Raw genomic sequence first — 20,482 nt, forward strand, 5'->3', positions numbered from 1 at the left:
AAAATATGTAGCTTTTTTGGTCTAAATTGATATACCGTGCCCCACCCAAAACCAAGTTCGAAACTATTAAATTGTCTTTTTAGTTTTTAGTAGGGGTGTTCAATCCGGATATCGGTTCGGTTTTGGTTCGGTTTTTTTCGGTTTTCAGTATTTCGGTTAGTAAAATATAACTACCATTCTAAATCCATATTTACTTCGGTTCGGTTCGGTTTATATACCGTCGGTATTCGGTTTATTCGGTTTTATACCAAAAAACATAATTATTTTGTTTGAGATCATATTATATGAATTTTAGAGTCATATTGTCAACACAGTCATTTATTAAAAATATATTACATGTTCAAATAGATGAACAAAAAAGTAAAAATGCTTCTACCATCAAATAAAATAATCAATTCTATAACTAAAATTAAAGCTTGAAATTTTAAAAATAAAAATATGAAACAAAACAAAAACATAAAAGAAAAGTTTTTTCACTCTTCCATATTTAGTGTTCATTAAAGTCATGTTTTTTCAATTGAAAATTTCCCATTAATTATTGTCTATCAAATTTATAATCTTCATATTAATTAAGTGCATACTAAAATAAATCAAAAATATCAAAAAAGACTTAGAAAATAAGATGTATGAATTGCGATGTATTGTTATTTAGTTATAGTTCAAGTGTTTTACAAATTAAGGTTTTTTATTACTATAAAATTATGGTAATAGTTATTAATACAAATTTAACTTATGTAACAAATAGATTTTCATGTATTGTTTTAAAATAGATACATATTTACATGTTTCTACTTTTAATCGGTTTTGTTCGGTTTATTCGGTTTAATCGGTTATATACCAAACCATATCCAAATCCTACGGTTTTTATAAAATTATATCCATTCAGTTTATATGGTATATACCAAAACCAAACCATATTGTCTATTTCGGTTCGGTTCGGTTCGGTACGGTTCGGTTTTACCATATTGAACAGCCCTAGTTTTTACTCTCAGATACATTTTTTGTCATAATCTTCGATACATTTTTAATTACTTTTTAATAAAATATTTTCTTTTTCCTTTATTTTTGTTACCTAAGACCATTTTTTTATTTTCTGAGTTTTCTACGTATTTTTTTGGGTGAAAGTTTTCTACATACTTTTAGTTACTATTTTATAAAATATTTTTTTTCTTCCTCGTGTTTACGTAAAACTATTTTTTTCTATAATATTTTTTTTTGCTTTTCTAATACTAATTTCTATATAAACTATAGTTTATTCTAATTTAGTTCTAACAATTATTCTACTATTTTTAATTTTTCAATACTTAGATTACCAAAACTAAAAGGAATAAAGGTTTTAACTATTATATGCAGTATATAATTTATAACATTACTTAAAGTGAAGATTTAAAATTGTGAAAATTAACTATCAAAAATATAAAAAAATATTGTTTATATGGTTCATTTAAAAATAAGATGTAAAACTCATGTCCCTAATGTAATTTTTGTAAAAAAAAAAACTTCAGTTCCGTTAATTATTTAATAATTTAATTTTATTTATTGTGCCACACATTACAATTTTTTTTTGATCCGCACCTACTCCCGATGACGCTTCAAAAGAACGAACTCTGCTCAGAGTCCCCCGAAGACGATTTGAGCACAAACCGAATACAAGATCAGAGAAACTCGCTTTGGTCCTTAAGTCTTTGGTCAGATGAAAACCTGTAAATGATAGATAAAACTTGTGAATGTTCTAAAACTTTTTTAAAAAAAAATTCGTCTTTCTTAGAACAAAATTTACAGCTATAGAAAGTTTGGGCTTGAATTTAGGTACATATAGTTTACATGATATATCAACGTTGAGTTGGCTTAGTGGTAAAGGGATTACAGCTGTAACCACTGCCACCCGGATTCAATTCACAATGAGAGGGACTATTTACAATGCTTGGGTTCTCGGCAGGGGCGAAACTAGGATTTTTCTTAACTGGATGCACAATAACTGATAAAAATAGCATAGGGGGATTCAAACCTAGGTTGTTAGGAAATTATGGGTGCAAACTTAACCAAATAGCCACTTCCTTCTTATAAGTCCTATGTAAAAAATCAAATATCTAAAAGACACTGGATGCACTTGCACCCATAATGCTTAACCACTAGTTCTCGGCAAAGAGGTGAAACCACCTTTTTTTTTTTTTTAGTTTACATGATAGTTCAATAATACATGGTTTGACTATTCTGACGTTAATCGGGAAGCATTCCACTCGAATCAAGCGATATGACAGTCCTAAACGTATTCTTATTAAAACTGATCGAATCAGTCCTAAACATATAGATTACAAAGTTATTACCTGTACGTAACTCAAGATACTTCCTCAGACACTTTGATTGATATATGCATTCTTACCGGTTCCGCCTACTTTTTCCTTTAAAATACCTTTTCCTTCGTGTTGAAAACATGAAGCACGTGACCAGATTTGCAGATATTTGTTTTTTTTCCCTCAGAAAAAATAAAAGTTTATAGCACGTTCTTATTCAGACTTTATATGCAAGTATTTCTATAACTTGACTTCCATCAACTGACCAAAGCAAGAAGAATCTTTACGCAGAGAGGATCATATGGAGAATCGCAGCTTAGATCTCTGCCTATCTTCAGTGACCTCTTCACTTCAATCTTGTCGCCGAGATTCCAAGTGAGTTTTTCTTGTTCAGTTCCAACTTCATTATATTGCATCCATTTAAACCTCTCTTCTTAACTCGTTTTGCTATATACAGGGTTAGTCAATCTTTAGCCACGAGAACTAAGGAGATCAATGCATTCTATAGTGGGAGAGTACGAGAATACGATCTCGTAGAGATCCAGGTAGCTTCTCTATCTGCTCTTGTACATATGTTGTCGATTTATTCATTTTTTTTTTGATTAATGATTTTGATAAATACATTGATGAACATACGAAGATAAGGGCGGTAATAGAGATGGCGAGCAAGGAGCGTGACATAACGGCGTTAGAGTTAGCACCGGTTAGACTAAAATCGCCGTTAGTGTTTTCGGTGAAGAGATCAGTGGAGAGGTTTTTGGAGAAGAGAAAGAAGAGAAGCAAATATGTTACTACACCTTACGGTTACACTTGCAGCTCCACGTCTTCCTCCTCTTCGCGTCATTCCTAAAACCCCACTTATTTTTGTCATTTTTCCGTATACTCAACGATGAACTTCGAGTTTTTTTTTTCAATGTTTTTAAATCAAGATATTTCATTTGTATAAAACTCGGATCATTTGGATCGCTTGTATCTATAATAGCATATCATTTAGCAAAATACGAAAATGCACACTTTTAACAAACAAATTATTATTAATGAGAGAATGCAAAAATGAAGCTAGGCGGATACACCAACGAGTAGCACTAACAAAGTATATAACTAGCATAGAGAACTTGCAGATTACACGTCGTTCACCATCTGCGCTTAGTCATTCACCATTACAGAAACTTTGTCGTATTGTATCAGTATAAGAAACGAGAAAGTCATTTCTAATAAGATAGGTACTTTCAAGATTCTGTATATGCCAAACAATACTTGGTAAAACCAAAGAAAAATACTAAACCAGCTCTATATAAAGTGTACACTCAACTCCCATCACAAAAAAAAAGTAAGAGAGGAGCACATAAAACGAAATTTTGTAACAACCAAGCGAGAGAGGCAACAATATTAAGTAAGAAAGAAAGAGATGGATCCAAGAGTTTTCAAAAGAGGACTTTATGGGAAACATGTCAGAAAAACAAACTTCTAACTCCTTTTCCCAGAGCTGCTTCCACAACCTAAAACCTGTTAAATCCAAGAGATGGCTAGCGCCTAATCCTGCTCTAGCTCCAATCTCACCGGATAAAGGGGTTCATCATCATTCTACACACAAGCACTAATATCATTCGCCTAACAATTTGGAGTTTTCAACATAAAGAGAGCAACAACATATAGCTCCCTACTCCATGTTTCACATTCTTTCCCATCATCATTAATACACAAACCAAGCAGAGTTTGCATTTGTCCACCAAATAATAACACAATAAAAAGAGTTTAAAGTTAAAAAAAAAAGAGAGAGATCAGAATCTAAAAGCACTTGTCACCACCTGGAACCCTTGTGAAAAAAGATTCCTACACCTCCACCAAGTTACTTACAAGTTTGGCTCCTGAGTCCACCACACACATCCCTTCACTGTTTCACACTTCTCTCTCTCTCCTTTTGATCAACCCATCACAGATTCAGAGTTGATCTGACCACCCCTTGCATGCGACGCAGACTCACTAACGGCCGACGGTTTACGACCAAAGTTTAACAAATAGTTCCTCTGGTCGTCATTGGTATGACGGAGGCTCGCACGTAAAAGCTCAGCGGGCATTTCTCTCTTTATCGCCAGCTCCAAAACATCCGCTGCACTCCCTTGGTTCTGGCTACGGATCGTCTCATACTTGCTCCTGCAGTATTTCGTAAGAAGGTTGAAGAACTCATTAAACGAGGCTCTCCATAGTCCATCATTAGAGCTCCCATGGACGGCTCGAGGAACCACCACTACTTCAGCAGCTCTCTCGAGAAGAGATATCAACACAACTGAAGCACCATCCCCTGAAGAGCTTCCAATAGGACGCAGAGGTGGCTGCTCCGAAGAACAAACCACAGCTGCAAGGCAAGCACTCAGCGCTCGGAGGTCCATTGCTTGAACACAGACCGTGACTGTCTTGGCAAGATTAGCAATCGTCTCTGCTGCCAGAGTATCCGAAGGCAAGCCGCCGAAGAGAAACCTCAAGTGGCGGAATATAGCCATACAGACAGCTCGAGTAATCTCAGTGCCTGGAACTAGAAGCTGTATGTACTTTGTAAGCATTTTTCGACCCTTTGGAAGAGTTGCTATACGTAGAAAGACAACATCATCCTTAGCAGTCAGCCCTGACTTCTGCCCGGTTTTGCTGAAGGGATCAGCAAGCTGAAAAGCTGTCGCTAATCCTTCTAGGAGGATCTGGCGTTTTCGCTTAACCTGAGCACCTCCGTCCTGTGGCCTTGTGGATTGGAGAGTCCTGTCAATGTCAACTATGTCGATAAGAACTCCAAGAGCATCTTCAATTGTAACCCTAGCTGCCACAAGTGGTTCCTGCTCCAAATGTTTCCCTGAGCCCTTTTGATCATTAAGACCAGGAGAAGAAGAGTCAACCTCAAGCAACGCACGTGGCCTGCGAATGTAAGGAAGCGTGATCTTCCCAAGAGCATCTACATGAACTTGTTGTTGATGCTGTTCAGAACTATTATTACGGGACTTAGGTTGGTGGTGGTGGTCTTTCAACTGAGAAGGGTAGAAGTGAGTGATTGCTCTAGATCCAGAAGACTTCTTGGCAAGGCGAGCTTGGTGGTAATAATCATTGACATAAGGATCGTTGCTGTGTGAATTAGAGTGCTGCATCTTGAGTATACTCTCTATTTCCTCTGAAGTCATGTACTTTGATCTAAACTGCAATCCACTCTCGCTTTTCTGACTAGCTGCGTCTGATGCCTGTTGAGATATGCCTTTGTTCTTTCGACTCCTATGAGAAGACTTATGCTTGTGTTGTTCCCTAACTTCACCACCCCCAAAAGAGACTTTACGTGATGGTGATGGATAAGACCTGTACAGCTGAGACTGTAGCGCTGCAAGCTGAGCATACGATTGCCTCTGCTGGAGAGCCATCATATGTTGCGACATAAGATCATTTCGAGGAGGCAATTGTTGTTGTTGCGCCAGACTATGTAATAAGCCAGAATGATCTCCGTGGAGAAGACCAGGATCAGTGGCCCAATGAGGTTGCACAACGTTACCAAGGGTAGGACCACAGGAGGCATATCTAGCCAAATTACCACCATAGTGAGGCCCGTGTGAGGGTCCTGAAAGATGAAATCTAGAGTTTGACAGCGGGGAAGGTGCGGTGAAATTCATCTGAGAACCGGTGGGAAGAGAAGGAGCGCGGTGGAGGCTTCCAGGTGAAGTCTGCTGAGATCTGCTGCCTGGCGGGGGAAAGGAGGTGAAAGTTGATTCTGGTACAATGATCGGTTCACTATTGTAGTGTTGCAACGGTGGTGGCTGCTGAGGGTAAGAGGATGTCCTGTATAAAGGTTGTGAATGAGCAGATGACTGTGGCTGCGAGGACCATCTGTTAGCCTCTTGATCTTGCTCGTCCAACCAGTTTGTGAGCTCTGTATCGTGAGTCCAATCGGTGGCAGAAGAACCTAAAGATAAAGTACATTCAGGTTAAGAAGAACCCTAAAGGTATACAGTAGTAAACAAGTTTAAGAATTAAACTCACTCTCTCTTGAAAAGGAACCAGATCCTCTGTCACCAATAACTCCAAGGGGTTTGGGTCCCGTGACATTTCTATTTAGCTACACAAAGAAAATAAGTAGATTCAGAATCACTAACAAAACAACAGTTCAAAGCTGAAGAAGAAGAAGAACAGGTATATGACCACCATATAATAACATGGCAGTTAAAGATATTAAGATCACTATCATAGCAGTTTTTTGTTTTTTTTTGCAAAAAAGAAGTGAAACAAACCTTTGCAAAAGTCGTGGCAAGATCATCCATGTCAGATAATGACCCTAAACCTGCACCCTGCAATAATCAACATATGTATTTAGTAAAAGGTAGGTAGCTTTGAGAAGAGAAAACACATTACCTCTCCTCCTTTATTAAACAAGTGATACTCATCATCATCATCAGTAGCAGAATGTCCAAGAACAGGAGCGACCACATCGTCATCGTCAATACCTCCCAATGACATTTCGTCAAGATTTTGCCCAAAAAACTCATACTGAGATGCATCAAAGAGCTTACTATTTGAATCTGCAGATACAAAACACAGCCAGTTTCAGCAACATTGTTGAATCAAAGGGATACCAACAACCACATGATTAAACAAAACCAAATCAAAAAGACGCTTTTTAGTATTCAAATAGTTTGTTTGATCATTCACGCAATTGGAGAACAAGAAGAACAACTACACATAATTTACAGGAAAACAAGAGATAACCTCAGTGTACTAGAAATCCATATAGTATTTATAACTACAAGTAAAATATACAAATTTTCAAGTTTTTACAGATTTGGACAGTCTTTGTGTTTTTAACAAAGAAATTCATGCAAATTCATCTATTAGTAAATCCGTATGATTGAATAACACTAAATTTAGTTTGGATTTTCAAATCTATCAAAATATACCGACCAATAAGCCCTACTTAGCAAAAAATTCATCACAAAGCAACACGGATCTCAGCTAACAACACAAAGAGAAGAAAGAAACATCCTTGACCTGAGGAAGAGCGAACAAAGTTGTACAGGTCCCTGGAATCGGATCTCTCCATGATCGGAGAAGAGGTTAAGGATAAAAAAGATCGAAACTAGAGGAGGCCAGAGAAGGAAGAGAAATCGTATTCCCTCGCGCTAGGGTTTGGGGACGCGGAGAGAGATGAGATTAGATTAGATTGGTTTAGGGTTTTCAATTTTGAAGGAGAGATAAACACAAGTAAACTTGGAAAGAAGGTAGATCTCTCTCTCCGCGTTCGTTAATCAAGAGAGAGAGAGAGAGAGATGAATGAAAGGAAAGAAGAAAGCTGTGGCCTTTGTTGATATCTTCTTCTGTTTTCTTCGCCGTGTGTTGTGTTTCATCGACACATGACCTTCTTATTGCCTAAATCCACACTCCTTTTTTCTTTTCCTTTTTTACTTTCATTTTTGTTACTTGATAAATTCATTAGTCTTAAATGGTTGTTAAGAAAAAATCATTTTAAATGGTTTTAAAATGAAACACAAATCAGACATATGTAATGTACATAAATAAAATTAAAGAGAATTTATTTGATTCTATATTTTAAAATTAACTAATCAATATTATCTTTTTCATTGTTGTTTAAACATATCTCAAGGTTTTAAATTTGATTTCCATGTATTTAATGAATAATCTTCATATGATTTCCATGTATTAAATGAATAATCTTCATATATACTAGTATATTTTTTTAAAGAAAATTAGTAATTAGAAATACACTTGATCGTTCATCCATTTAATCAATAATTGTTTTTGGAACGAATTTTTTCATGTTTAGCCTAAATTGTTTACCAATGATAGAGAGGGTAATAATCAAACTAGACTACAATCATCGACTCATCTAAATAGTTAGCAGACTAGAAAAGTTAATCTGGAACCAACTCAGACGAGGACTAAATATGGTGAGCACTCATCACTTTGGTTAATGATGCTTCTATGAGTCAAAGCAAATGATGCTCTCTCTCCAGATCCCACTAATTCTTTTATTCCTTGTGATTTAAAGGCCACTGCGTTACTTGTTTGAAACTCAACCCAAATATAAAAAAACATTTCAACAAAATATATAAAACTGTACGACACGTTATCGATTGGCCCATGTGAATGTATTTTAGCCCGGCCGTTCAAATTGGTCCACTTCTTTAAACTATTAACACTATTTGCTGTTACTTAGTTGTATTTTTGTTATGATCCAGAATATTCCAAGTAAACTCTTTAAAAAAGAATCTGTCAAAAAAAAAATCAGATGATTATATAAATAACATATCTACGTTTACTCGGTTCTTTTACGATGCAAGTGTTGAGATGGAAACAATCATGAAACCAATGTAACAGAGTGAGGTTATTACAAAGTTGACACACAATCTGAGTATACTATACATACATATGAATCCAATCCTAGAAGAGCCAATGCTTCTTCCTGTATTGTCTTGTGGGAACATCTGGAAGAGTAAGGAACTACTAATTGAGAAAGTTGGAGATTTCAAGATCCAATGAAGCCATGGAGATAACTAAAGACGATTAATTATTTAAAAACAAGAGTTGACAGAAGAGACTTGAGTTTTTACCTCCACTAGAGTATAGAGAATTGTAATGAACTTCGCTCCAGAAGCTAAGCCAAGCCTCTGCAGAACAGAGCAGACGGATTCAAGACACAGAGTAAAGTTGTCTTAGAGAGCGAACAAGGCAGAAAGAGAGGCTTTGTACCTTTAAGAGGATTCTTGTTATGGGGAAGTATCTCGATGTAGGATTGTTCCCGAAATGATGTGACTAAGCAGATCTTCGCTTCAAACTACACTAATGCTGAATCAGCAGCCAGTCATTCATTCAAGTAAAAAAAAAAAGAACGAAAAACGTGAGTGGATCAAAGGTAAACTTTGCAATGATTCTTCAAGATGCAGTTACTCAAGAGAAGACAGAATCTCTGAGGTGTATTTATAAACTGCTGCAGTCTTATAGTAAACCCAAAACATGATGTTATTTTTTCTAAAAAGAAAACTTACACGATCTGCAGCAGCTTGAAGAGTAACGTGATCTCCCCATTCACCCGGTCTAATGACATCCAAGAATGAATCAGATAATAATTTTATCCCTCCCTGGTACAAATACAAAAGTAAGAACAAAAGATGACTCACTTTTTCATCTTCCTGGTGTAGTGTCTGTATTTCATCGGTACATATCCTTCGTATAACTTTCGTTGCCTTTTCAACTGGAAAAATGCACATGCTAAATCAGAACAACGGAAGTATTAACTATTAAGTAGAGTATGCGGTCAACAAGTTTGAGATAAACCAAGTCCAGCGGAGTTCACAACTAATGGGATTAGTGTTTAAAAACAACTTCAGGACATGAGGCTTGAGTGCTAAAGCCAAAAAAAAAAGTTTCAGAGACTGAAAACGAAGTCACCAGAGAGAAAAACACAGCTTGAGGGGTGAAGAAGCAAGAGTCAATGGACAATTCAAATACATACAATTAACCATTAATCACTGGTGGCACTGACTAATAAATAGATTCATCCCTCAAGTCATTGGCTATACATACAACTAAGCATGCATCCCTGGGGCACCGACTCTAAATTTGTGAACATGAAACAGAGTTGCACTGTGGTTCTGAGACAGTACCTGCTTTACGATATGCTTCCTAACATGCTTATGGTAATCTGGATTACGGAAAAGCTGGTCTGCTAGAGCTCGGAACTGTCAAACCAGTATAACATATGACAGATCAAAATCATTAATAAAAAAAAAAAAAAGTGAAGAGTCCAAACAAGCTTCTGGCGTACCTGGCAATTACCATCCCCCTCCATCTGTAGTTCAGCTAAACCATATGTGGCCAACCTGAAGAAAAAGGAGAGACCATCAATCAAAACCGATTTGTTTATACACAGCTATATAGATTGAAGAAGGAAACTAATATTCCATCCAAGGCGTTTGACAAATGAATAATCTAAGCAGCATCAAATGAAGATTGCAGAGAGGTATATGAAAGAAAACAAGGAATGTCAGATAAAAAAAAAAGAAAGAAAGATAAGAACCTCACAGAGAGCAGCTCATGGTCTAATGTTGCATCATTTATATCGGGTATTTGATTGTTAACACGAGGAGTGTGCTGCCAAATACGAAATTCCATACAATAAGAAAAAGCAAAAGGTTACTCTCAAGAGTACCAGTAGGACATTCAAAGAAAAGCTACGAATAGCTAACTACCAACACATTCAAGCTTTATATATATGAATGAAGTATGAGTAGGTAAAAAAAGAAGAAGCTTATCATACAGGGATAGAATCTAAATGAGAGAGTCTCTTCCCAAGCATGCCATCTCTTCTTAAGCTCTCATCTTCAGCTAATATACGTGCAATGGTCTGATCATCCTCTGTATCCGCCACACTGCTACTAAAACTGGAGTTGGAGCTCGCACTTGTACTGCCCCCTGCTCCTCCACTTGCAGTTGCAAATGTATTCCTATTGCGTTCATCCATGGTGTTTGGATTCCACACTAAAAAAAAAAGTGTATCAAAAACATATCTTTAAGAGCTCATAAGCTTTCTTATGGATCTAAAGCCAAACCCAACAAAACAAAAACCCTAATCGTGAGAGACTACTAGCATCAAGTACCCAACCAAATCCAAATGTTAAATATTGAAATCCGTGACGGAGGATGATACTTTCCCATTCTCAATCGCATCACGGACCAAAGATCACACCCCAAAATTCAAAAATTGATCGAACAGCAAACAAAAGTTGAGAACTTTTTTACCGAAAGTTGAGAAAGCTAAGGCGGAAAGTACACTCAATCCGTTGGCTCGATCAGATAAATAAGATTCTCTGATTCGTCTTCTCTCAGGGCCAGGGGAGGTGAGGTTTTCTTCTGATTCTTCGTGAGTGTTCCTCTCAAAGACTCGTTTTCGTCTTTCTTCGGCGGTCAAAGGATACGTCAGCCTCCTTTATTTGGCTGAGTCGTACGGTACGTGTAATCCGCGTGTGTGTCTCGTCTCTCTACGTTTTTCTAATTACTTTTTTGCTGTTTGATACTAATACACAAACTAATCATTTGAAGTCATTAATTTGAGGGTTAATTAACAAAAAAATTTCACGTTGATTTCAACATTTTAGAGGAGATGTAAGAAAAAAAATATTATTTAGTTTATTCTGGTAGTCGGTCTGCGCTACAATATACCTACTTGTTATTTAAGTTATTAAGAATTTTGTAAGGTTTTGTTTGTTGTGTGTTAGTTTTGTAATTGAAAGTGATGCGTACATAGTGATTAGTGATTGCAAGAGCTAAACATGAAGAGAGTTAGATGTGATATAAGTGAGTTTGTATGTTTCCGAAGCTGTTTTCTTAGTATACAAAACTGGTGAATTTGATTTGCCAGAAGAGTTTGATTTAGAGAAGTGTATGGTTAAGATATTTTAAAAACCAAATCAATACATTAGTATACCAATTGATCAATCATACGTTTGATATATTTCCTCTCAGGTCTGAGATTTTGATCAGGAGGATAAAAGGCAAAACATCTTGAAGGAGCTGTCTTGCCCACCACACCACCATAACTCCTGACATTATTGTTCTTAGAGATAATAACGTTTTGAGGATACTCGGGAAATGGATTGTTTCCACGGTTTAACTTTTTCTTAAATTCAAAAAGATTTGCAGGTTACAGAGTTTGTCTGTTTATTGGTTATCACTCTTAATCTATTGTCTTTGATCTATTTATTCATAAAAATCTATGTTTTGTTCTAGATACGACCAAAGAAGAAACAATGCCTAGTAGGAAGAACAGAGGAAACACCAAGTGGGCGGGCTAACTCCGGTCATCGGTGTCACCGTCTTCATCGTTGGAGCTAAGGGAGATTGCGTTGCAACTTGCACGGTCTCTCCATAGGTTCTCTCGTTCCAGCCACTCAGAGAGAACCCTCTCTTAGTCTCATCTTCTTTATTGTAAGAATTCGGTCTGTTTCAACAATAAAAGTGTCGATCTTTTTCTTCCCAAGAGTGAAGGTTTTGATCTGTCTGATCCTTTACTGCCTTACAAATCAGGTTCAGGCTTGTTGTATGTTCAAAACTATCTTTCGTTCATCATTTTCACCAAAGTTGGTTTTGATTTTTCTCTGTTTGACCCTTTGACGCTTAAGAATTCAAGTTCAAACTTGTGGTTTCAGATTGGAGAAGATGGGAGCTTGCCAAGTGTCTCCTCCTTGTAAAACTTTTAAGCTAAGTGGACACAGAGAGTGAAATCCAGTTAGCTTTTGTTTAGTAGTAACACATTTTCATCGTCATCCTCGTTTGCTTCTGAACATTTTCATCGGTGGTTGAAGGAGATTAATGTGATTACAAATTGATCTTATTTTGAATGTGGAGATATGTTAAGATTTTTTCTTTGTTTATATAATGTTTACTAAAACTTAAATTCTCTCAAATGCACTGAAATATATTTTAAATTCTTTGAATTTTATTGATCGAGAAACATGAAACTAACACCAAACCAGATATCAAATTAGACTTGTTTTTTTTTCGAGCCAGTTTACCTGAGATTGATATATAATATTTAAAAACCGTAACCTGTATACTGCCCTCTTTGGAAGACTGAGACCCTCTTTGAAATGGATCATCATGTTTTGTCCTTATTGAGTCTGTTATCTCTGCTTCACGAAGGTGAAGAAACAAACCTACAGAAACGGATCATCAAGTTAAGTGCTATAACATACCCAATTTAATGTGAAGTGATCTCTTCGTCGTTGAGTTGAGTCATGTTACCAATAGTTCGGTGTCCTTGAGTATCTTCATCATTAAACGCCTGAATACTAATCTGGATATGGTATTTAAAAAGCGTCTCATCAAACCCAAGTTTGAACATTGAAGGTTTCCAAAGAGAAAGTTTGCTGACTGAGATATGACCCCTGTTCGGAAACTCGCTAGGCGTTACGCGTGCGCTCGGTTTGGGCCTAGCGCCGAATGAGAAAATCGGAGATTTTGCGGGATTTAATCGGCGATTTATTTTTAGCTATATATTATACATTTATAAACAATACAAAGAAGATTACTTAGTGTAGTGGTTGAGGCTCACCTTTTATGTCTTGCAACCCGGGTTCAAATAAGGGAAAAGGCAGAATTGCATTTAAAGTTTAACTTAAATGAAGGGTAATTATGTCATTTATATATCGTCTTCCTCTTTACATTATTAGGGTTTCTGCGTTTTCAAGCTCGACGGCTCCGTAACTTTGACGAGTTTTAGATCGATTTTCTTCGTTTTTATTGTTTTTTCTCGCAAATTTCATAAACCGTATGTATATTAGTCGATTCTTAGGCCAAAACAAGCAATAACTTAAGATTTTTTGTGAGATCCGAGTTTTCCAGCGAATTTCTCTAGTTCGCCACGGTTGATGGCCGGATAACGATTTTCCGGCGACTTTGCGGTCCTCGGCGGCGCGTTTTAAAACAGGGATATGACACTACAAGAAAACACCGGGATTCCGACGACAAATATCGTCGGTATGTCCTCGGAATAACGGTATTCCGAGGACATACCGACGAGAATGGTCGTCGGAAATTTTTCGTCGGAAAGTAAAATGGAGAAATTATATGTTTACCACTTTCATGGTACCACTTTTCATTTTTACCTTCACTAATGAGACATTTTTAAAAATACCTTATTCATTAATTGGTAAAAGACTATTATGCCCTTATTATTTATATATATAATAAATCATTATTTAAATAAAAATAATAATAAAATAATAATAAAAATAATAATAAAAAAAGATAAAAAAAAATAAAAAATGTAAAATTTTTTTTATGTTTTCGAATTATACTTTTTCAAATTTGAATTTTTTCGATTTTTTTTTTAATTTTTTTTTCAAATTTCTTTTTGAAAAACGAAAATTATGTTTGAAACTATTTTTTAAATTTTTTTATATATTTTTTAAGTATTTATATATTTATTAGAATCATAAATTTTACATTCCAAAAAGAGAAAAAGACCAAAATAGCACTAAATCAAGTTTTTGTTCCCAAACTAGCACTCAAGGCCAAAAGTCACAAAATAGCACTCAAGGGGTGGGGTTTAGGGTTTAGAATTTAGGGTTTAGGGTTTAGAGTTTAGGTTTTAGGGTTTAGAGTTGAGAAGTGAGGTTTTGGGGATAAGATTTCAAATTTTGAAAAATAAAAAAACTTAAATTTTTCAAAAGATAAAATGCTATTTTGGTCATTTTAGTTTTTGAGTGCTATTTTTGTGATATACACTTAGAAAGGTGCTATTTTGGAGATTTGCCCTTCCAAAAACCATACCCCACCCCTCAACTCTAAACCCTAAGTCTAGATTAGTTAACCCTAAGGGTATAATTGTATTTTACCCTTCATTAAAAGTGAGGGTAAAAATGGTTAGTGTAAACATGAAAAGTGGCACTATGAATGTGGTATTTGTGGCAATTTTCCAATATGAAATCATCTTTTTATAAATACAAAATAGCTTTTATAAATACAAAAATAATAAATTAGTGTTTATAAATCAAAAAAATGTTTTATAAATACAAAATTAGTTTTGTAAATATAAATATTTTTATAGATATGAAATCATCTTTTTATAAATACAAAAAATAATAAAATAGTGTTTATAAAAATTCTGGTTCATCCTCTACGTGAACGACGGCTTCCTCTCCAAAGTCGGTTAAATCGACTACAAGGCCAACTGCAGCTAAATCTTCTGCTGCACTTAAGTTGCCGGATGTGCTTGGTTGTAGTGGGTCTTCCAGCTCAGAACTTCCCTGAACTCGGCCTCTCGGGTTGAGTGATGTAACAGTGACTCATGGATCATTTTTGTTCCTAACCCGAGGGTACTTGATATAACAAACTTGTAACATTTAAAAAAATTATTTAATTTGTAAATAAGTGTTATTAATACACATGCAACCTCTGCAACCTTTCCGTCAAAGGCAAATACCACTACCATATTCATAATCAGTTTCTCCATGATGATACCAAATTTTGTAACTTCGTGTAAACCCATTCAAATATAGATGAGTCCAAACATCCCACTCTTTAATAATCTTTCTATTTTTACAATTAGAGCAAGGACATCTTAACATACCCGTTTCTGCTTCCGGTTGTCGTTGAACTAACCCCATGAATTCGGTTATACCTCGTTGGTATTCTTCCGTAAGCAATCTCGTGTTCGGATCCAAATGAGGTCGATCGATCCAAGAACGATAATAATTTGAAGAAGACATGTTTTTTTCAATCAAATTCGTGTGTAAATATAGTATATGAGAGGATGAAGAAATGGAGTGAATGAAGAGGATGGGGGTGCGGGTATTTATAGATGAAATGCTGCTGACAGTACCGAGGAAATTCCGACGGAATCCCGACGGCAACGGCTCTTTCCTCGGAATTTTTAAATCCCCCAACGGCTCTCTAACGGCTATAATATATCCTCGGATATTCGTCGGTGTTTTCCGAGGAATATGATTTCCTCGGTATTTCATCGGTATATTCCGAGGAAATTCGTCGGAATATTCCGAGGATCTCATTTTCCGTCAGAATGTCCGTCAGAATTACGCTATTTTCTTGTAGTGTTAGTTTGTTATACCTTCAACATAGAACCATCATAGAAGAATTCAGGAGAATGCTCTACATGACCATTAGCTAGTCTATATTCAAGTCTGCAGACAACGAAAAAGACACAGCTGAGAGCAGCCATTTACCAAAACATGACAAAGCAAGAAGTCACAGTTAAGAAAACAGAGCAAGAGAGTGGGGGACCGTTGATGTTTTCAGAATAGTAAATCTAACAATACTTTTAATTCTGACAGAGGCTAGTGTCACATCCTCGTGTAACTGTTGTAACTTGTGTATAAGATAATCATAAACCGAGATGATGCATAAGACCAGAAGCTGTTACCTGCCAAATGGACTGACTGTCTTAGTTCTTTCTCCGTTCCCTCAACAGCTACATTTTTCACACGTACTTTTGTTGATAATTGTCTGAACCTTTCCCAACCGTCTCCCCCCATTTGTGTTCAGAAAATTTAACATTAAAGCATGCCCATCCAGAGAAGTTCCCTGAAATCAAACAGAAATGAGTCGCTATGATTCATCAAATCCAATAAACTCTAACTTGAAAAGAGACAACTATTATATACATGTACATATCTGAGTCATATTCAAAACCATAACCGCTTGAAACATTTTTCACAGCTTTATTATCTGATTATATGGATTAAAACAAAAAAAAAATATTCAAAACAGAGTCATGGTTAAAAGCAAATCATTCATTCATGTATCAGCAATGAAAAGCTTACCTTAACACTGAGGAAAAAAGTTCACTGGGTTGTTTTTCTTTATCAATAATATACTTCTACATGTCCTAAGCTCAATCTCTCCAAGATTCTAAAGACACAAACAAAAGAACTATGTTTCTCCGATGGCTCCACATGATTCCAGACTCCATTTCATTGGCTTTCTGCATCTCTTACATAACCAGTTAATTACAATATCATCTGACTGGATTCAGGTTAATTAAACTGACTCCAAACCCAATTCGATAACTTACGGGTATGGGTTAAATCCAGTTCAGGAACGTGAGGAGTTTCTTGACAGCCATGGACTGATAAGTCCTTCAGAGATGGAAACAAAGCAACCCAAAGATGGGTCCAGCCGGTAAACAATTGAGATATGGCTAATCGAGTCTGCTTCATTCCAGTGTTTCTCCTTCTCCGGCGAGAACTTCCATACTGAGAATATTCTTCCAATGGCCTTTTTCTCCGATGTCTCCAGCCAAACACAATAAGGCTTCCGTGATCAAACAGCTTGAGTGAAGCATGAGGAAGGTTCCGTCCATGAGGAGAGAGGAGCCGATACCGAGCAGTCGGCTTGATAAGAACGAATTATGGGTTTTCGAAGTGATGACTTTTTTATAGTCCAACTCCACCGCCTTGCATAACAAAAAAAAATCGCATTGAATCTAGGTCGTGGGTGATCAATTAATGAAGCGTTTAAAGATGATAGATCGGTTATCGTAAGGAAGAATATTAAAGATCCGCCGCACAACCGAAGTCGCCGTTTGGCTCTGGAGATGCGAAGACTACCTCATGCTAACTCTTAAAGAAAACGCGGTGTTTCATCATGACCAAGTTGATACAGCATGGAATGGGATTGACAAAAGAAAGTAACAGGCCAACGAAACAAAAAACTGTAAGAGCACATCCAACGCGGGAACGTGAGAGAAACTTAGCGGTCCAACCTAGGTAAATTTGAGTATTATACTAATATAATATTTACTTTAGCTAAGAAAGAGTCCGTAATTAAGGCGTTTAAGGACTTAATCCTTAGACGCGTGGCAACCAGTGATAGGGGCGGAGGGGGCGTGTCTTGCACGTGAGAGAAAACAAAGAATCATTTTGCCTTTTCTTTCTCCATCACGAAAAAAGAGCTCTCGCGAAACAAAAGGCGATTCGGCGATCCGAGAAGGCTGAAGGTAAATCGGAGCTTTCACCTCTTCTTTTTGCATTTTTTGTTGTTGCATGTTGATTTCATATCTTTTTAGGGTTATATCGAGGAGTTTTAAGGTTTGGGATTGAGTTGTAAATCGATTTAGGGTTCGGGATTGAGTCTTAAATCGATTGAGGTTTTGGGATTAAGTCTTAAATCGATTGAGGTTTTGGGATTGGGTTCTAAATTGATTAGTTTTTCTTCATCTCGATTCGCTTCGTTGTTGTTGTCGTCGTTATTATAATGTTTTTCGATTTAGTTGTAAATCGATTTACGGTTCGAGATTGTGGGGATCAAATAGATTTTGGGTTTAAAATCGAATTGGGGATAAATTGAATTAGGGTTTTCGTCTGCTTTGAAACTCATTGTTTATATTGTGTACATTCGTTTCTTGTTTGCAGATGGCGAATCCACATGAACCTCATTTTTTTAAGCCTCTGCTTCCTGGTTTCCACAGTGGCGTCGTATGAACCTCACTCTCTCTATTTGTTTACATTTGTTTCTTGATTAGATGTATTTCTTGTTTGATTATCTTTGCCTTTTCTTGCAGACAATACCACTTGGCTTCTTCTCAAAGCACAAAGAAGGGAAGACGAACCAGAAAACATGGAAACTAAGATCGGACGCTTCAGATCAAACTTGGGAAGTGATACAAGAAGGCAGGACACTCACCGGAGGTTGGAAAGATTTCACCACAGCACATGACCTTCAAATCGGTGACGTTGTCATCTTCAAACACGAAGGAGACATAGTGTTTCATGTCACTCCTTTTGGTCCTAGCTGTTGTGAGATTCAGTATACACATCCTCACATCATCAAGGAAGAAGCCGACGCGGGTGATGCTGATGACAATGAGATTAGTAAGTTTCAATCAAAGTTCATCGTTTTGGTCCTAGCTGTTGTGAGATGTTTTGACGTGGAAAATTATTTTTTTTATTTCAGGAGGAACATGGGCAATGTCTTCTTTCTCATTCGACTACTGTTTTTTGGCTGAAGTCACTGCTTCAAATCTAAAAGCAGATAAACTTGTGAGTCAATTTTCATACGTAAACCATATTTTGTTAGTCAATTTTCATACGTATAAACCATATTATGTGTTTGCAGTATCTTCCTAAGGGAGCTACGAGTTCTACTGCTTTAAACAAACAATGCCAAGAGATGATACTAGTGAACAAAGAGGGAAATTCATGGACTGTGAGTTTGCGATTTAGCGAATCAGGCGGCATGTATTACATCACAAGAGGCTGGGGAAAGTTCTGTCGTGATAACAGATGCGACATAAGAGACTTATTTGTGTTCAATCTGGTTGGAGATGGGAAAACTACTCCATTGTTGTGTGTATGTCCGGAAAGTAAAGAGTGTTCTGAACTACTGAGCAAACACTTGAGCAGAAAGCGTGGTGAGTCTTCTCCATTGACTTGCTTGAGACGTCTTTAACTTGCTTGTTCTTTCTTTGCTTCTGGTTTAACTTGCTTGTTTTGTTTTGTTCTGCAGGTGACATTGCTTCTGACTCACGGGTGAATTAGGAGAATGGTCAAGTAGTCTTGCGTCTCTTTAGCTTGCGTCTCTTTAGCTATGTATCTCGGACTTGTTTAGAGCTTCTATCCTATTGTTTCCTTGCTACAATGTACTTGTATGATCAGTTCAGTTTAGACTCAAGTTCTTGTGTTTCTCGAGTATCAACTTACTTATAAGTTTAAATCTTTTTCCTCTACTCTTGTAAGTTTAAATCTCTTTAGCTAACTACAATTTTGCTTCTCTTCATTCTCTTGTCTTTTATGTTATACAAGTAAGAAGATAACTTGTACAAGTAAGAACATAACAAAATCAAGCTAAGAAGATAACAAAAGTTATACAAATAAGAAACATAATTTATATACAAAATGAGAAATTATATACAAAACTTTTACTTATAGATAAAAATTAAAACATAATTTACAGTTATAGTTTAAAAAAAACACTAATTTTAGCTTATAGTTAAAAAAAATATAAAATACTTATTTGATTTTACATTTTCTTTAAAAATATGTTTAATTATTGTATGTTTACATTTTCTTTTCTAATAAATGAAAATTTTTAATTTCAAATTTTAAAATTTAAAATTTCTAAGATTAAAAAAAAAACACTAAAGATTCCATGTTAAATAACACCATTAGACCTATAATTATGATAAGAGTCTTTAACTATTGAAAAAAAAACATTATAATATAGCTAAGGATTCTAATGGTGGATAACACCATTAGAGCACCATTAACCCAAAACCTCATATAGGGGTGCTTATTTTTTTTTTAATATTATTTAGTTGTAAAAGTGATTTAAGAAGCAACGCTAAGAACCCTGGACATTTTTGTGCTCCAATGGGGAACTCTTATTTTGGGGTTCTTAAAAAAAAAACATTATTTTTGCTTGTGTTCTTCTTGATCAGCAGAAACGATTAATTTCTCAAAAGTTTGATCAGAAAATTGATCAAACTTTTCATCAAATGCATTATCAAATGCATCATCAAATGATTCATCTAAAGTGTTGTGAGAAGAAGAAGCCATATATAAAGCAAGAGTGTTTGCGGTTGTTTTTAATAAAATCGAGAAGAGAGAAATGAGGTTGACAAAGTGATTAAGGCTTTGTTTAATACGAGAAGAGAGAAGAGATTAAGGATTCGTGTCTTATAAGAAAGTGTTTAA

General features: G+C 36.0%; 3 protein-coding genes and 2 long non-coding RNA genes across 9 annotated transcripts; 3 read left to right on the forward strand and 2 right to left on the reverse strand.

The window, feature by feature from the left end:
• The first annotated feature begins 1,105 nt into the window (after positions 1–1,105).
• On the forward strand, positions 1,106–4,067 carry LOC103869096 (protein JAZ13). Its single transcript, XM_009147148.2, has 3 exons — positions 1,106–2,669; positions 2,752–2,839; positions 2,935–4,067. Exons 1-3 carry the CDS (start codon positions 2,596–2,598, stop codon positions 3,142–3,144), a joined length of 372 nt encoding a protein of 123 aa, XP_009145396.1. The 5' UTR covers positions 1,106–2,595; the 3' UTR covers positions 3,145–4,067.
• On the reverse strand, positions 3,857–7,775 carry LOC103869095 (protein PAT1 homolog 1). 2 transcript variants are annotated; one of them, XM_033291241.1, is made up of 6 exons: positions 7,537–7,775; positions 7,305–7,504; positions 6,672–6,838; positions 6,551–6,607; positions 6,303–6,378; positions 3,857–6,225 (listed from the first exon to the last, which is right to left on the reverse strand). In XM_033291241.1, the coding sequence occupies exons 2-6, from the start codon at positions 7,354–7,356 to the stop codon at positions 4,220–4,222; spliced, it is 2,358 nt and encodes a 785-aa protein (XP_033147132.1). In that variant the 5' UTR covers positions 7,357–7,504; positions 7,537–7,775; the 3' UTR covers positions 3,857–4,219. The 2 variants fall into 2 exon arrangements, with proteins under 2 accessions (XP_033147132.1, XP_018514767.1); XM_018659251.2 differs by having other exon boundaries at positions 7,305–7,698.
• A 739-nt stretch (positions 7,776–8,514) lies between these two features.
• On the reverse strand, positions 8,515–11,308 carry LOC103869098 (OVARIAN TUMOR DOMAIN-containing deubiquitinating enzyme 11). Of its 4 annotated transcripts, none has more exons than XM_009147149.3 (10): positions 11,073–11,308; positions 10,591–10,811; positions 10,351–10,424; positions 10,099–10,153; positions 9,938–10,012; positions 9,452–9,525; positions 9,320–9,368; positions 9,024–9,108; positions 8,885–8,941; positions 8,515–8,774 (listed from the first exon to the last, which is right to left on the reverse strand). In XM_009147149.3, exons 2-10 carry the CDS (start codon positions 10,792–10,794, stop codon positions 8,662–8,664), a joined length of 786 nt encoding a protein of 261 aa, XP_009145397.1. In that variant the 5' UTR covers positions 10,795–10,811; positions 11,073–11,308; the 3' UTR covers positions 8,515–8,661. The 4 variants fall into 4 exon arrangements, 3 of the variants coding, with proteins under 3 accessions (XP_009145397.1, XP_033147133.1, XP_009145398.1); XM_009147150.3 differs by having other exon boundaries at positions 8,545–8,758; XM_033291242.1 differs by lacking the exon at positions 9,452–9,525 and having other exon boundaries at positions 9,320–9,412.
• On the forward strand, positions 10,810–14,096 carry LOC103869097. The gene is made up of 3 exons (XR_633114.3): positions 10,810–11,279; positions 11,796–11,972; positions 12,060–14,096. It is a non-coding gene; the product is annotated as an uncharacterized LOC103869097 (long non-coding RNA).
• A 4,101-nt stretch (positions 14,097–18,197) lies between these two features.
• Positions 18,198–20,324, forward strand: LOC117133970. The gene is made up of 2 exons (XR_004458051.1): positions 18,198–18,265; positions 18,352–20,324. It is a non-coding gene; the product is annotated as an uncharacterized LOC117133970 (long non-coding RNA).
• The last annotated feature ends 158 nt before the right edge of the window (positions 20,325–20,482 follow it).

Source organism: Brassica rapa, chromosome A05 (assembly GCF_000309985.2).
Source record: "Brassica rapa cultivar Chiifu-401-42 chromosome A05, CAAS_Brap_v3.01, whole genome shotgun sequence".
NCBI lineage: Eukaryota > Viridiplantae > Streptophyta > Magnoliopsida > Brassicales > Brassicaceae > Brassica > Brassica rapa.